This window comes from Seriola aureovittata, chromosome 12, assembly GCF_021018895.1.
Source record: "Seriola aureovittata isolate HTS-2021-v1 ecotype China chromosome 12, ASM2101889v1, whole genome shotgun sequence".
In the NCBI taxonomy this organism is placed as follows: domain Eukaryota; kingdom Metazoa; phylum Chordata; class Actinopteri; order Carangiformes; family Carangidae; genus Seriola; species Seriola aureovittata.
The window spans coordinates 11,216,821-11,232,149 of record NC_079375.1 but is presented as its reverse complement, the minus strand read 5'-3'; the positions used below and the strand labels follow the sequence as shown (position 1 = coordinate 11,232,149).

At 39.9% G+C, this 15,329-nt stretch overlaps 3 protein-coding genes and 1 long non-coding RNA gene across 5 annotated transcripts; 1 reads left to right on the top strand and 3 right to left on the bottom strand.

Annotated features, from left to right (window-relative positions):
- Positions 1-47: 47 nt before the first annotated feature.
- ssx2ipa (synovial sarcoma, X breakpoint 2 interacting protein a) lies at positions 48-6,106 on the bottom strand. The gene is made up of 14 exons (XM_056391026.1): positions 5,895-6,106; positions 4,691-4,837; positions 4,326-4,492; positions 3,975-4,184; positions 3,283-3,393; positions 3,036-3,171; positions 2,830-2,905; positions 2,560-2,740; positions 2,212-2,359; positions 1,939-2,075; positions 1,536-1,709; positions 1,328-1,445; positions 765-918; positions 48-645 (listed from the first exon to the last, which is right to left on the bottom strand). Exons 2-14 carry the CDS (start codon positions 4,731-4,733, stop codon positions 501-503), a joined length of 1,800 nt encoding a protein of 599 aa, XP_056247001.1. The 5' UTR covers positions 4,734-4,837; positions 5,895-6,106; the 3' UTR covers positions 48-500.
- Positions 6,107-6,456: 350 nt separating this feature from the next.
- mcoln3a (mucolipin TRP cation channel 3a) lies at positions 6,457-11,802 on the bottom strand. 2 transcript variants are annotated; one of them, XM_056391028.1, is made up of 13 exons: positions 11,532-11,802; positions 10,798-11,230; positions 10,517-10,684; positions 10,240-10,393; positions 9,845-9,926; positions 9,670-9,766; positions 9,448-9,547; positions 9,124-9,236; positions 8,352-8,501; positions 8,013-8,114; positions 7,787-7,909; positions 7,449-7,655; positions 6,457-7,340 (listed from the first exon to the last, which is right to left on the bottom strand). In XM_056391028.1, exons 2-13 carry the CDS (start codon positions 11,011-11,013, stop codon positions 7,200-7,202), a joined length of 1,653 nt encoding a protein of 550 aa, XP_056247003.1. In that variant the 5' UTR covers positions 11,014-11,230; positions 11,532-11,802; the 3' UTR covers positions 6,457-7,199. The 2 variants fall into 2 exon arrangements, with proteins under 2 accessions (XP_056247003.1, XP_056247002.1); XM_056391027.1 differs by having other exon boundaries at positions 10,798-11,017.
- LOC130178639 (uncharacterized) lies at positions 8,022-8,501 on the top strand. The gene is made up of 2 exons (XR_008829192.1): positions 8,022-8,157; positions 8,270-8,501. It is a non-coding gene; the product is annotated as an uncharacterized LOC130178639 (long non-coding RNA).
- A 140-nt stretch (positions 11,803-11,942) lies between the features above and the next one.
- On the bottom strand, positions 11,943-14,645 carry bcl10 (BCL10 immune signaling adaptor). Its single transcript, XM_056391031.1, has 3 exons — positions 14,138-14,645; positions 13,401-13,689; positions 11,943-13,284 (listed from the first exon to the last, which is right to left on the bottom strand). The coding sequence occupies exons 1-3, from the start codon at positions 14,186-14,188 to the stop codon at positions 12,878-12,880; spliced, it is 747 nt and encodes a 248-aa protein (XP_056247006.1). The 5' UTR covers positions 14,189-14,645; the 3' UTR covers positions 11,943-12,877.
- Between the last annotated feature and the right edge of the window lie 684 nt (positions 14,646-15,329).

Genomic DNA, 15,329 nt, shown 5'->3' with positions numbered 1-15,329 from the left:
CGATTGAAATACACTAGTGGGCGACAAATTACAGAGAAAATAATGCATTTCATTAAAAATATCTTTATTGTACTGTTACACCAGCAGGGTAGATCATTATCATTCTAATGTCAATGTATGCTTCCATTAAAACTCATAATTTATACATTTACAATATGTAAACATTAAAGTTAGTTTAAAACTAAAACTTAAGCATTCCATATAATCAGTATGTCCAAATCTCTACTTGGTAGATACCCTCCCCCCGATTGTAGCTCAGAGTCTGAATTGTCAGTGTTGATTTGTTTGTAAAGAAAATAAATGAACAATGTCAGATTAAAGTGCTTTCTTATTTGATCAGCTTTGGTGAAGTAATGATATGTGCATGTCCATAAAAAAGGCAACAATGAAAAACACAGTTGCAAAAAATGAAGTGTTCTTCAGTGGTGATGGAACTCATGGATTGATGATAAAGTCCACTGTGGAGACACATTTTTTTTTGAAAAGGCACTGGTTGTTCTTTAAGTGAGAATGTTCTCATCTTCACCCAGAGAGAAGATACTCAGGTCTCCACATCGAAATCTGTTTTTTGTCTGTGCATGTTTATCTCCATCTTCAGTGGTGCTGGACTCCTGCCAGCGTCCTCGATTTGAATGTCTGGAGGAACTGACATCGAAAAATACAGATTAATGGTATTAATGTGTGTCATGGTGCGAACACAGCCAGCAAGAGGTCAATTTCTCCAAATACAGCGAATATTAATTACAGCAGTGACTGAATAGTACCTGCCGTCTGGTATTAGGCGAAGTGTCCGGTACAGCTCAGTTGTGGATGGCACACTAGCACTTTGTGTAGGTTTAGGAGTGGAGAAGGTAGCATAGGTTGATGATTTGGTCAGTTCAGCTTTCGTGGAAGACATCCTCATCTCAGGCTCACTTCCTGCAATGCAGAGGATATTGAGATGAAAAAAAAAATGAAGTTGTTGGTGTTTAAAAATACAATATTAGTCAAACATTTCGTATTGTTTAGGTTTTCATTTTTATAATCGACAATTTATTTTTTAGTTTTCATTGCACTGTGCCAACCGCAATTGATATACATCCTCTCTAAAAAGACTAATTAATGTTCAGGTATACCAATTACTTTATGTTTTATTGCTCTTATTCAGAAAATGCATACATTTGTATACAATAAATTTTCTGAATGTGCCCAAGCAGTACATAGGAAGTGAAAAAGACTAAGATGAAGGTCAGTCCTACCAGTTAATTTGTGCTGATTATATACTGCATATACACATTGTGATTATATTGTAATTTTTTTTTCTTCTGAAAAAATTACCCAAACCTACTGATTGATAAGGCACTTTGACCATCAGATGAGGAACATCTCCTACGGTCTGTAAAGGGAGTCATGTTCAAAAACTGATTCTTAAGCCAAGACGCACGGTCCTCCTCAAAGGCCTTTTTCTGTGAAATGCAAAAACAAATACAACACAATTACAACACCACAATACATGATGAATTACATTACAGTACCACATCAGATGACTCGAGTACCTCTCGCCCCAGGCGAATAGCAGCCTCTGTGAAGTTCTTTCTCTCCCTCTCGAAGTTTCTCTTCTGTTCCTCAAAGAGCCTCCATTCCTCTTTGAGTCGCTCTTTCTCCTCCAGTGTGTAGCAGTCGTTAAGTAGAGCTGCAGTCTCGTCATCAAATGATGTGTTGAGTTGTTGCTGCAAAGGAAGAAACAGACAGAAACCTTTATCAGTTTAGACAAAATTATTCTTTAGAATGCACAAATTACATTCAATAAAGTACAAGCGACATATACTTTATCTAAACTGTTATTTCATCCTTTAATTTAAACTGGTAATGAGAAGCCTTATGTCTTAGTAAAAATCTGATAAGCAAATGTTTAACATGCACAGACCTGCCGAAAATCTCTTGTCAGCAGATACTGACCTGGAGGAGCTGTTGTTGTGCATGAATGAACTCTTTGCACTGCTGGACTTCACACCTCATCCTCTCCATCTCATCCTCGTGGGTCTCCCTTGGTATCACCTCTTTATTGGACTCTAGTTGATTTTGCACTTGAGATGCTTGGAAAACAAAAACAGTTGTTAAACTCAATTTTCTTCCAGGTATATGTCAAAACATTTAATCTATAAAACCACCACCACAAGAAATTTAGTAACTTTTGCAGTATTTCAGGGTATGTGAGAGTCCTGTGATTACCTTGGCTGTCTAACTTCTCCATATGGTTCCTCAGTTTCCGCCACTGCTGGCGGATGCTGTTGGTGAGCTGCTCCCTAGCATGCTCACAGGATTGGTCCAGTGTTTCCCTGCTAGAGTCCCCCGTCTTCTCCTCCCCTTCTGAATCCGCCTGAGCAAAACAAAAAGAAACAGTAACTTTTCAACTTGGAACCATCTCATCATGTAATGATTAATAAAAAAAATTATTAATTCAGTCCGAAAACAAGCACCATTATTCAATAGTCCTCTCAATCTTCTCAACCTATCTAACGGGCTTCTTTTTTGTGCATTAGTACTGTGAGAAAAACAAAAAAAAAGATTCGAAAATACCTGCTCCTGGCTGTCATCAGCACTGGCTGCTCTGGTAGAGGTCTGGCGTGGACTCAGGATATGTATCATCTCCTTTTTCATCTGCTGGAGGACTTTCTTGAGCTCAGCGTTCTCTAGCATCAAGGACTTCTGACTCGTCTCGTAGTCACTGAGCAAGGACTTGTACATCTCACCCTCATGACTGCATGGAGCAATTCACACATACAGTTAACCTGATTGATAATACACAGTCTATCAGTTCTATGGACAACACGTAAAATGACACAGTACCTGGCTGTCACTTTTGCAGTCTTCCAATGGCTCCTTTTTCCGTCAGACCTTCCCAAGCAATTCAGTACATCAATAGCTAAAATAGAAAAGCGAAAAACAAGTGGTTCTAAAATTTCCAGAATAAAAGATGAAGAAGCTGCATACCATGTATTCCATACACACACCTTAGACTGATGTATATTCATGCTGGAGGTCAGTACGCTTACCTAATTTTTTATCCTTTCTATCGACCAGTAGCTGGCTGAGGCGTTCTTTGAGCTTCGTAGCTTCTCTCTCTTTTCTCTTGGCATCATGACTGTACTGAGAGGCACGGCTGGCAATGATACTTTGGAGCTTCTGAACCTGCACAGTATAATTGAATCATGAACACATTTGTGAGTCATGTGCATACACACTTCCAAACTTTGTAAAACTGAAAATATGCTGATGATAAGGGGAAAAAAGTAAGTCTACCTCATCTTTTTCAGTTTTTAAGCAACTCTGCAAAGTCTTTATTTTGAGTTGTAGCTGCCTCTCTGTCTCATGTAAACCCGACTTCTCCCTTATGGACAGTTCCAACTGATCCTGGAAGGAAATACATGTTCATTATGAGCACAGTCAGATGGTAATGTTTTGTATGAGCAATCAGTTCAGGGTTGAAGCTGCAAGAGTAGATTCCTGAGCAAACATGGATTAGGTATTTGCTATTATTATTATCCCCTTTCTCAAGAAATTGAAAATTGTGCTGTAAAAGTGTAATCCAAACTAGCATGCCAACATTTCTTACTCCTCAGTTTGATACTCATAACCTTGACTTTAGCGGGTTTCGATAGAGAAAGTATGTTTAGTCTAGAGATATGGAAACATTGTTGCTATTAAAAATGGCAGGAATTTGTCCTTTTTTTGCCTTTGTAGGATAGTAGTTATACAGTACTTGCAAAGAGTGAAGGGCATCTTAACAGCACTATATATATATATATATATAACTGTTGAGTCTCCTGTCTGCTTGCTAGTGGTCAGCAATCTATTACTGCACCTTTACCCCGGGACACAAAGATTACAGTCTGTGGTTACACTGAATTGAATCCAAAGAGATATGAAAAACTGTCTACTATTGAAAATGGACTAGGAATAAGAAGTAGCCCCCCCCCCCCAATAATAGATGCCTTGAGTCTGGAATTGTTCATCTGTATGTGCTCCAAGGTGCTGCATTTCTTCAGCTGTTCTTTCTCCAGCTCCTCTAAAGTGCACATGTTTCGTCTGTGAATCTGCAGCAGCTCATACATGGCATTCAGAGCTGGCACTGTGTTCAGGCCAGCTCCCACGGGTGAGCTGGCCTCGATACATGTGGAAGAGAGGCCCAGTGAGGCAAGCTCCTGTGAAAGAAAGAGGACTTTAGTCATTGTCCTGGTTTTGAAGTAATTATTATTTACAATCAATCCTATTGTGAAGGATGTACCTAAACAAATGCATTGTATTTTTAATAATAGATGAAGTAAACCTGAGTATTTCCATACCTGATTGATGTATATAATGCACTGAGGAATATTATCCTCTGTGCAAAAGGCACTTATCACACTGTAGGAGCTTTTGGACAGGGGCAAAGAAGAGTACATTGACACAAGGTTGTTTTGTCTCGATGGTGACATTGTCACATGTGATATGCTGGAAATCTCATAGTTTCCTAAAAAAGAAAAAAAAAAGGAGGACAGACACAGGACAATTATGTCAATTGTAGGTTCATCTTGAGAGGCTTGAATTAGGTTGCTGCTCCAAAATGAGAACAAAAATATAGGTCACCTCTAGCAGATCCCAAAAAAGCATAGCCAATGGGCATTTCCATATTTATAGTTATCTGCCAGATAAAGAGAAGAAAAAATACCTATAGATGTCTCTGTTGGCACACTTGTCCACCACTCTCCCATATCACCGACACATCAGGACACAGGGATGTGAGGTCATGAGTTATCAACCGGGAGGTGGATTAGCAGTCAGGCGGTGGATCAGAGGCTCCCACTGGATCAGAGCCCTGCAATGGAGCATCAGGCCATGTGATAGACCAGCAAAAGATAATCTGGGCTGCTGCTTCACCCACGTAGGATTAACTGTCAGTTGTATACCAGTGGGGGTTAGATTGGGGTTTAACAGGGTCCTCCTATTGGTCACTGGTATCTAAATTGCAGTGTAGTAAAATGATCTCCGCTACAAGCCAATGGATTTACAAAGATGGAAATGAGGTAATCCAGTAGAGAGGGGCTAAATCATAGCCCCTTTCTAATGGGTATAAAATATAAAATAAAAAGTGTGCATGCCTTTTTTGGACTTTCGTGCCTTCAGGACAATATTCTTATCTTGGCCTTTTTTTTTTTTTTAAACAAGCTGAACGAGATATCTACACCTGCCACTCCCAGAACTTTACTATGTCCTGAAATGTTTCAACTTGTGTACAGGGACTGCCAAGCACATTGTGTTGATGAATACGGGAGGAAAACCTTCTTGTGTTGTTCAGTGATACAACCTTAAAAGATTTCAGTGCACCGTGTTGGTGAGGAAACTACCAGTCAACACAAATGTCTGCTTTTCCGTGTCTGCCATGTCAGTGTACATCACAGCGAACTCCCTCCAATGTTCTTATCTAATGAACCAGAAAACAGACAGAACTTTTATCTGAAGGTACACTGACGGAGGAGATCAAATGTGCTTTTGCTTAATGTAATGGGGTTACCTTGACGTTATATATTGATAATAAAGAGGACAATGTACATTGGAGTTACGGTTAAGTTAGCTAGACTTACGTTACACAGTAACGGCTGTACGGTTCGCTAACGTTAGCTAGTTTGCGAAATAGGTTAACAGTGAAATAATTTACCCACTTTAATGTTAAGTAGTAGTACACTTGAGCTAGGTAACTTAGCCAAACAATCCTGGTTGGAGAAATGAATTTGACGTTAACTAAGTTGTTAAATCATAATACATATGAAGGCACGCGTTACTATGTTAAATACTATTGTATCGTTTCGCTAGTTACGTTACCTCGCACCGTTTGCTAACATGGATAATAGCAATGCTAGGTTAAACATACTCACGGTTGCGGTGTGAAATGGGTCAACTAAATCCGACAGCTGCTGCCAAGTTCGGTGATGCTGGAAAAATTAACAAAATGCTCCCTCATCGAAAACACAAGCAACTGCCACGTCGAAGTCAGTTGTCACCACGTTGTCGGCAAAAACAAGCAAAAGAAAACATCACCAACAGCAATGTGAATGCAGTCACGCAGAGATGCACCGACAGCACTGTAGGTAAGCTCGGGCTGCAGCAGCGGTTGCTTGTGTGTTTTTGAAGTCTAGTCGTCCGCTGGCTGCAACCCAAACGTCTTTGTTATTGGAGGCAGCGTTGTTAAGCAACCAGTAAGTGAGCCTTACATTGGATGTAACGAATGCAGTGTGCGATTATGCAAATGAGAAATGCTGTCAGGTGTCATAAAGCACTGCACCTCTGTGGCAGCAAGAGGTAAGTGTCACCTCCACAGTACTACTGCAGAGCCTCACCTCACTATATTAACTTTCTGTTCTTAATACAATATACACAGATAACATTATTTGCATTATAAACATGGTTCTTGGTAAAGTAGACCATGTTAAAATACAATACTGTCCAAAAGTTTTAGGCACTACTGTGGGATACATTTTATTTTCTTCAGTGAAAGTAAAATGTTGAGACATAATAGAATAGGATATAGAATATGATCAGAACGTAGGTCAGAATCAACTTAATTGGCAAATAAAGAAAATTTGGTCATCTGGTCAGAGGTGCAAAAAATAAATAGAAACAGCAAGTAAAACCATTGAGGTAATCCATATAGTTCATATGTCAGTATAGTATACAGAAAATATGCACAAAACATATTTACAGTAGGCCTACAACACATACAGTACAACAGAAGAAAATCAACAAATTACAGTTTGCTTTATTGTAACTGAGTAGCTTTGTTTCAGTACATTCAGGGTAAGTTTGATTTTAAAACCAGTAAACCTTCATTTAGATTTTTGAAGTACTGTACTCTACCGCTTGCGCACTTGTGTTATTATTGTGCAGTCGGGACAAAAGTCCTCTTAAGTTTGCATTGGAGGTTTTTTTTCTTCTTAAGGTAAAAATCTGAGAAATCTTTATAAAGTATAAAGTTATCCACCACTGCACTGAAGAGGAAATGGTTGGTAATGCATATTAATACTGACATTGTTACTTTTAAGGTGACCATAAAGCAGTCTTCAACAAAAGTTTTTGTATTTTACTTTACAGTTGTTTTCAGCAAGTCCAGTAAAACTTCTGCTTAAGTAAGATGCTACCTCTCGGCCAATACTTGGCATAGGCTCATGCTACATCTCCTCACATCATCCAAAGCAGCAGCATGGACAGAGGCAGCAGGACGCTGGCTCTTCATCCGTCTGGTATCTTCCAGACTCAGGCTGGTCCCTGCACTCTGCTATGAAGGCCTGCAGCTGGGACACTGGCACCTTGTCTTGTTGATGATGCTGGAAAAGAACCAATGTACATTGGGCAATCAAGTGTAACCATAAGTAACATCTCTGTACAGCAAAATATCAGTGCTATAAACTTTTGTGCAGGTGACTCAGACTGACCTTGATGGTTTCGTAGGTGTCAGTGATGAGAGCAATGAACAGGCTGAGCACCATGTAGATGAAGAGGGAGATGAAGGAGTAGAGGTAGATTCTGCTGAAGAGCCACACCATGTAGCTCTTGTCTCTCATGTTGAGGAAGGTGGCGTACATGTCGTCGCCGTTGATGAGAGAGAAGAGACACTCTGTCACCCTGTCGAGTGTTCGGAACTGGAGAAAAAAATAGATTTTGATAATTGAGTTTTTATATTTCAGTGATAGATGTATTACTGGAATACACCGTCAATATACTTGGGAGAATTTATTAGGCTACACTGACACTTGAAATAGATTATTCATACTTTGTCGTGGTAAGGGCCAAGCACTATCCAACCACAGAAGCAGTACCCAAGGTAGATCATGGCCGCACAACAGCAGAATCGGATCACATTCGGCAACGCCGCTCTCAGGGTTAAGATTAAGATCTAGAAGGGAATAAAAGTTTTCACTTCCTCTGGATATGTATTTGCTGTTTTTTAACAGGTTGACTGAAGCAAAAGCAAAAAGTAGGGTCATGGAAGTTCTTACATTGTATTTCCTGAAGAAACCAAGGTAACGAATCACACCAACCCAGACAAGCATGGTGGCTGTTCCCAGCAAGATACTACAGACATCATAGTTTGTTAGGAACTGCAAAAAAAAAGAAAGGACGACGGAATAAACACAATATCAAGTAGGTACCAGGTCATTTTCATATATCAAACTATAGAATATAATGAAAAAATACAAACTTTTTCAAACATTATAAATTATGAGTGCTGAGTTCAGACCATTTTGCTTTTCAGGTTTCCCTTTATCTTCAGGCCAACATTCCCACAGTGAATAATATGTGACAATATAGCCAGTTAGGCTCAATGAAAAGCAAACCTTTGTTTGAATTCCAATTTTAAGCGCTGACCCAGCGATGGTCAATGTGTCGCTGACGATGATGAGGATATACCAGCCATTCACAAACTCCATGCGGTCTGACCAAGTGACAATTTTATTGTAGTATGCATGGAAGAATATGTTGAACTCCTGCATTAGAGGAATAAACATATTGTAAAACATATCAATTAAACCAATACACTCAAACCAAGGATTCATTCTTGTAGACTTATACACTCATGACGCCGTGTGAACTTTGTATCTGATCAGGACGTGCTGGCCTTTTCAGGGCTGTAGTCAGTATTTCATACTGTGGTTTATGAATCTCTCAAAAGTTTGACCACACAACAATAAAGTCTCTTAAATAGATTAAATATACATTTTTTAACTGTTCATTCACATTTTCTGGGAATTTTATTTCTCAACATGAAGCTCTAAATGCTGTTTTAAGGCCTTCTCCAAGACTACAGTGTTGGTAGGAAAATACAATCATCCTTATTTATTTCTCATTGGCTTGAAAGTAGACGTATTTAGACAGACCAAATCTAAAATACTGGACTTAGTTTATTCAAATACCCACTATATAAAGGGTTTTAATTATGGAATGTAAACGTCCTCTCAAATTCCCAAAGTACAGACGATATGACCTCAGTGTAGGCTAATACAGCAACAACCCTGCATCTGATGCTGGTTTACATCGTATATTTTATGCTGAGTTATTAATGAAATCAGTCATTTATATAGAATTAATTTTCCTCAAATAGAAACTTACAAACTGGAGTTGGATGCCATTGATGACGGATCGAGTGCAGAGGACGAGAGAGGTGAAACAGGCGAGGATGACCACAGAGTCAAACCACAAGAGGAGATAATCATTCTTCCCAGCTACAAATGAGAACCACAGATTCTAGTTCAGTTGTAGCATTAACATCTTTGTTGTTGTGCAAATCACATGCTGAGTTGGGTCATACAGGTGTCAAGGTTACAGAATAATGTCACCGTGCCCCCTGCTGGCTTTTTGAGGCAATGGCAGATATGATTATTTGGTATGTTGGTGTGGGTGCACTTTACAGCATGAGTTTCTGTAATAACTTACAGGTGCCTTCCACGTTCCAGTCCCTGCATTCGTAAATTCTAACATCATTTTTAACATCAACTTTTATCTTTCCACTGTGTGCACGGTTGTCAAACATGATCTGTGTAAAAACAAAGGAGAGAAATTTGTTAGAGACACAGCACAAGCTATTTCTGAGCAATGGGGAATAACAGTGACTTTATGAATTATCAGGGTGTGGCAGTTTCCAACACTGTCACCAACCATTATATGGAAGTCATAACAGTCTGGTAGCTCATGGTGCCGCACCGTCTGCAGATTGATGGTTTTCAGTGTTAGGTAGATGTTCACTGATAGCAGCCTAAACACACAAACATATATTAGCAGCAGGAAGCACATTTACCACATGGCATGAAACCAGTATTTTCAGTTTAGTCACCTTTTGAAATCTAAAGAGAAGTTGAAGTGAGTGGCCAAACTGCGGTTGCCAAACAACTGTGCAGGGTATATGGAAATACAATCTGTGAGAAGGAAACACAGGCAAAGCAGTCAGATTTCATTTGACAGTTCAGCATCAGCATTCTTTGCTGTCGTTAACATTACAATCTTCCTCTTTTCACAAGTCACAAGTAAATCCACATTGTGATTATGTTCCACTTGACATGAATCAGCTTCCATAAATACATCTTGCATTAAAAATAAAACATGAAACATTATGTTATCCATAACCCATGATAGCTACTGGATTTATATACATAATTTCCACAGCTAGTTGTGACTCTCTTTGATGTTTAAATGAATATTTTTTGTGTTAGCAGTTCTGTGCTTTAGTACCTTTATCAATATGTGGATCAATGTCAAAGGTTCCGTTCCCAGGATCAATGCTGCTGTTTCTGTAGAACTCTTGACAGACAGACAAAGGAGTGCACTCGCTATCAGCCCTCTCATATGCAAGATTACCTACAGTCAGGTTCTGGAGATCGATGTACTGAAATGCAATATGGGAAGAAACGTGAAGCACATTTTTTCATGGAATAAAATTATAATTTTGCCATGATATGCCCATGTGATACAATGTTAAATTCTTGTCAATAATCAGCATTTTCAGTACCCTGTTGATAATGTAGTCGATGTGATCATACACATCTGCTTTCGTGTAAAGTGCATAGCTTCCCAGCCGGTGATCTTTGTATCCTTTGAGAAAAAGATGTCTGAAAGTCATCAGATTTTCATCTTTGAAGGTGACCATCATTTCGTTGCTCAGGCCAAAAGACACTAACTAATAAGAAAGGGGGGAAATAATGTGCATATGAGACAAATATAAATCTACCATCTGTAACACATTCATACTCACTGAAAAATAAGTCGTAATCAAAGGATTTTATACGCTACCTGGATTGTGATGATGGCGATTTTTACTATCTGTAACATCAGTTTCCAAGGTTTGCGACCCCTGGCTCTGTATTTCTCACAGGGGTTCATGAAGAAGTACTTGAGTCTTCGTCTGAAATCCTCCACCACCTTCGACTCCAGAGTGTGAGTGCTCCATCTGTAGTGGCAGTTTTGCCTCCTCTCCTCAGACCTCAACAGAGGTTGGGAGTCCTCCATTATACTGAAGTGCAGAATATAATGTTAACATGGTGTGTGACAGACGGTTTTGGTTGTGTTTGTCTGCATATTTTTTGTGAAAGGTTCCATACACAACAGAAATGTGTTGGAGATAGGGTAAAGGGTTAGCCATTCCAGTCATTGCGATGTGTATCAAACTGGTTCTCCTGCATGAGCTCACTGCTGTCATTCTCTCCACTGTCTTCACAGGGTTATTCTGGAGTGCAAGGTAATGGCATTAGAAAATAAGCTACAATGCTCTAGGAAACCGCAAAGGTATGCTTTTCACTGTCATTTAGCTCAGCCATAGCTTATTGTAGCAGACCCTACCAGCAACAGCGAGCAGAAACAAGACGGCAAATGAACAGACTTCGACCACATACGTAACAAATTACTTACACTAGTAGCAAACATACGTGAATAAAAGTTAATGGTTCTTACATTGTGTACAAAGAGTAAAGGCTCCACACTTTAAGTAAAAGTTAAGATATAATAATAATAATAATAAAAATAATTACCTGCTATCACCTGCAGTGCACCAGTGAGCCACAGAGGAACTAGTCTAACACATGCCTCACTACTGTCTGTGAAGACGGTGCAGTCACCGCACCAGCCTTCACCATGATGACTGTCATTCCTCTGCGTCACTTAATGCTTTTCCAGTTTCTCCAAAACAAAAACAGAACTTCCAGTTACAGCATCTCTGCACACCCCGAAGCTGATAACATACTGTATGTGGGCTTCTGCAGTCTGTCAATAAATTCATTTTGAATTTCACTTCATTAATTAATATTGTATTGCAAGAGCTATCAAAACTCTCAGATGCTATTTTGCAGATTTTACTAGAAAGCAAATGAGTCAAATAAAATTACATTACTTGTTCTCTTAACCACCAGACAGCCACCAAAAAGAAAAAAAAATACACAAGCTGAATTCATATAGAAAATCTTTAGTATGCAATAGATTGTACAAGAGCAATAAACCAAGTAAAAAGCAAGACATTGTTTGTATTTCACAATATTTTTTGTGATTCAAGACTTCTGTAGTGATAACAATGTAAAGCAAACTCTGCTTGACTTAATGCAGCATAGAAAGAAGCGGAAAGCAACATTTGAAGCTACAGGGGTCTGGTCAAAGGCAGCATCTTTATACTCAAGTAGCCATTCCAGTGTATATAACATAGTTTTTCATTACACCTACACTACAGCTGCCATGTCTTTTTTGTTTTAATCAGGAAGTCACACCTTTGATAAGAGGAGGAGAAAAGGTTAAAGAGGATGAGTCACATTTTCTTAGCTCATGACATACTGGGCTAGGAACTGAACCTCAGTACATTTTGGATACTGTATTGAAAGTGTCAAAAGAATAACTATCAAATACTGAAAGCTTGCATCAAATGCATGCACAGACTCATACTCTACTTGTTTTTATTAATGATTTTGCCACTTTAAACTGTATTTCATTTAGACAGTTCTAGCAAATTTACGTATGTTTAAACATTCGACATTTGACTTGACTAATAAAAATATGTAGGCCTAAACAGTACATATTCTCAAAACTAAGGTATTAATTTGGCCTCATATGAAAACTAAGCTAACAAATTAGCACAGGTATCAAAAATCATTACCCCAGCCCCGGGGATAAAATGTCTCTATTTTCTCTCCAAAAAGCTGATTGGCATAGTGCTCACATGCAGTATATCGTGTATAGTATACAGTATATGTGCAGAAATTTCAAAATGCCTGATCAAAGGCAAGAGCAACACCAAAACCACACAATGAGAGTGTTTGTATATGAGCTGAGTTGTTGAGTAGTTGAGGTCTGTGTTTTATCAGCATGAGAACTATCCTATTGAGATGTGAAATTAAAAGATGTTCCTTGGTGACGCCGGGGTGAGCGAGCGCGACCGGAGGGGCTGGAAGTTTGGGTCCCCTCCGGTGCTGGTGCACCCTGGCGTTGTGGCATCTATGTTTGAGGGTGATTCGACCATCACCTCATCCGGCAGTGGAGGAGCTCCCGGGTCTCCGGGCCTCGGGAGGCTGGAGGAGGTTGTGGAGGAAACTACGGCGATGCTAGCACCAGACACGGAGGGCAAGTCTCCACCTTGCTGTAACGATGGCAGATTGAGTGAGGCCGCTATGTCTGAAGTGGACGGGCTTCGTTCGCCATCTGGGTGGAAGAGCAAGGTGGAGTTGTTTGAAAACGTGGGGAGGTCACTGGTTGTGGTTGGAGTGCTGAGGTTGCTGTCAGATGAGGAACTCGAAGCCCCTACTGTGGAGTTAAAGGTGAAAGGAGGAAAAGCAGGACAGAAGTTTAAATTAAAGCATCAAGAAAATAGAATATACTTAAAATTAACAACAGATTTCATTATGATTTGGCTTATTAACCTCTGAGAGACTCGATCTTCTCATTTTTGGCCTTTTGCACTTCGTCTGTGATCTTGGTGATGATAAAGTTTTGTGAGCGCATCTCCCTGATGGAGTCAATTAAGGCGTCCAGGCCCCGGGGGTTTTCGGCCAGGATATCCAACAGCATGGCTGTCCTCTTGGTCTGCGTGGTCCTGCAGCTGACTTCCTCCGCATCATCCCGCGTCAGGATCCTACGAGAACGCAGGTAGTCGAGGTGGCGCTCGGCTCTGATCTTGTCACAGAGGTAGTGCCGCAGTCTGGTCAGCACCTGGAAATTCACAGCAGCCAAAGTGAGGGAGAACAAAGTGAGCTTTCAAGGCCCTCAACAGAAAGGGTTATTCTTTACATATGGACAGGGAACCAACCAAAGAGCAGGTGAGTCAATTGCATAACCTGGTCCGGTTCATCTTTCCTTGTCACATAGTTGGCTATGATAGTTTCAGCCTCTGCTAATGATTTTTGATAATGCAGACTGACCAAACCCTGTCTGCAAGGTTACAAAAAAATGCACTCAATCTCCAGTTTATGTAGTCAAATCTCACAGAGGAATGGGTGTTGATGTGGGCACAGAGGGTGTGGCGGTTTATTTCCTCCTTTTAACAGGCCTTTTAACGCCAAAGGTACACATTAAGTGTCATAAGTGCAATTTCCACATACATTACCATTTTAAAATGTATTTAATTGGAGACCAAGTGTGGCTGAAGTGTCATACTCACGTCTTTTTTAATCTCTGCCATTTCATCTTCAGTGAGCTGAGGAGCATCCATCACCTTTCACCCGCAAAGTGAAAATCCAGGTATTCCGGGTGACGAATGACGACTGAAACAAGTTAATAAGCTAGTAACAATTAAATAAACTACGTCAATAAGTTAATGTAAGCGTTAACCGATTTGGCGCTTCATTATCTGTCGTTAAAAAGTGGCGAATCTACTGTCCATTCAAGTTTTGTGTTTCATGAACCGAAATCCCCGGACTTCCTGATTGTGGAGAGGTTTTACGTCGACAAGAGAAGAGAAGTAACAGAGAGCAGAGTCCCGGTTTCGCACTCACAGCTAACTTATGAAGGTATTAGCAAATAAAAAGTCAGAATTACTACATTCATGATACTTCCATAGCGATAATAGAAAAGGCTGCTGTTGCCCAACTTCCGTGAATCGTGTTGACCGAGTTCAAGTGCTGAACAATGTTTCTGATACAGGTGAAGTGCTATTCCGATAAGCCCCACTGGATGGCGCTGCTGGACCTCCTCGCTCTCTCTCTCTCTCTCTCTCTCTCTCTCTCTCTCTCTGTCACACACACACACACACACACACACACACACACACACACACACACACACACACACACACACACACACACACACACACACACACACAGAGTTCATTTCACATACAGTACTTCATAATACATTTAGAGATGTGTTTCCAGTGGTGGAAATTAACTAAGTACATTTACTACAGCACTGTACTTTAGTTGGGTAGGCTATTTCTAATTTATGCTCCATTACATTTCAGAGGGAAATATTGTACTTTTCACTCCACCACATTTATCTGGCAACTGTGGTTATTTTTCATATTAGGAATGTGCATTGTAAGGTTATGAAATAGCCTACCATACAAAACGCCGTACAAAAGTCTTCGTAGGGCTCCCTCATCATGTTTCAGATGTCTGTGAGTTGTTGTTTCACAACAGAGACATCCCCTAAACTCCTCAGATGGTTTCATTTAAATCACAGTTTGAGGAGATAAGATAAGATAAGATAAGAGAAAAAAAGAACACACATTTGTGTAGCAGAACTTCTTTATGGTACATTTTTTCTCTCCTACCCCATTGATCATCTCACAACTCTCCAGGTTTATCTTGTGACCTCTGACCTCTAGGTTCGGAACCGCTGAACTAAATGACCTA

What these genes read in the sequence shown, in the direction of transcription:
- bcl10 (XM_056391031.1), bottom strand. Translation starts at nt 14,188, where the DNA reads ATGGATGCTCCTCAGCTCACTGAAGATGAAATGGCAGAGATTAAAAAA. An exon ending in TGGCAGAGATTAAAAAAGAC is followed by an intron (nt 13,690 to 14,137) that starts GTGAGTATGACA and finishes GTGAATTTCCAG; the next exon opens with GTGCTGACCAGACTGCGGCA. An exon ending in GAAGATCGAGTCTCTCAGAG is followed by an intron (nt 13,285 to 13,400) that starts GTTAATAAGCCA and finishes TTAACTCCACAG; the next exon opens with TAGGGGCTTCGAGTTCCTCA.
- mcoln3a (XM_056391028.1), bottom strand. Translation starts at nt 11,013, where the DNA reads ATGGAGGACTCCCAACCTCTGTTGAGGTCTGAGGAGAGGAGGCAAAAC. An exon ending in TCGCCATCATCACAATCCAG is followed by an intron (nt 10,685 to 10,797) that starts GTAGCGTATAAA and finishes CTTTCTTATTAG; the next exon opens with TTAGTGTCTTTTGGCCTGAG. An exon ending in ACACCTACGAAACCATCAAG is followed by an intron (nt 7,341 to 7,448) that starts GTCAGTCTGAGT and finishes GTTCTTTTCCAG; the next exon opens with CATCATCAACAAGACAAGGT.
- ssx2ipa (XM_056391026.1), bottom strand. Translation starts at nt 4,733, where the DNA reads ATGGGAGAGTGGTGGACAAGTGTGCCAACAGAGACATCTATAG. An exon ending in GCATTATATACATCAATCAG is followed by an intron (nt 4,185 to 4,325) that starts GTATGGAAATAC and finishes TTTCTTTCACAG; the next exon opens with GAGCTTGCCTCACTGGGCCT. An exon ending in TAAAAACTGAAAAAGATGAG is followed by an intron (nt 3,172 to 3,282) that starts GTAGACTTACTT and finishes TATACTGTGCAG; the next exon opens with GTTCAGAAGCTCCAAAGTAT.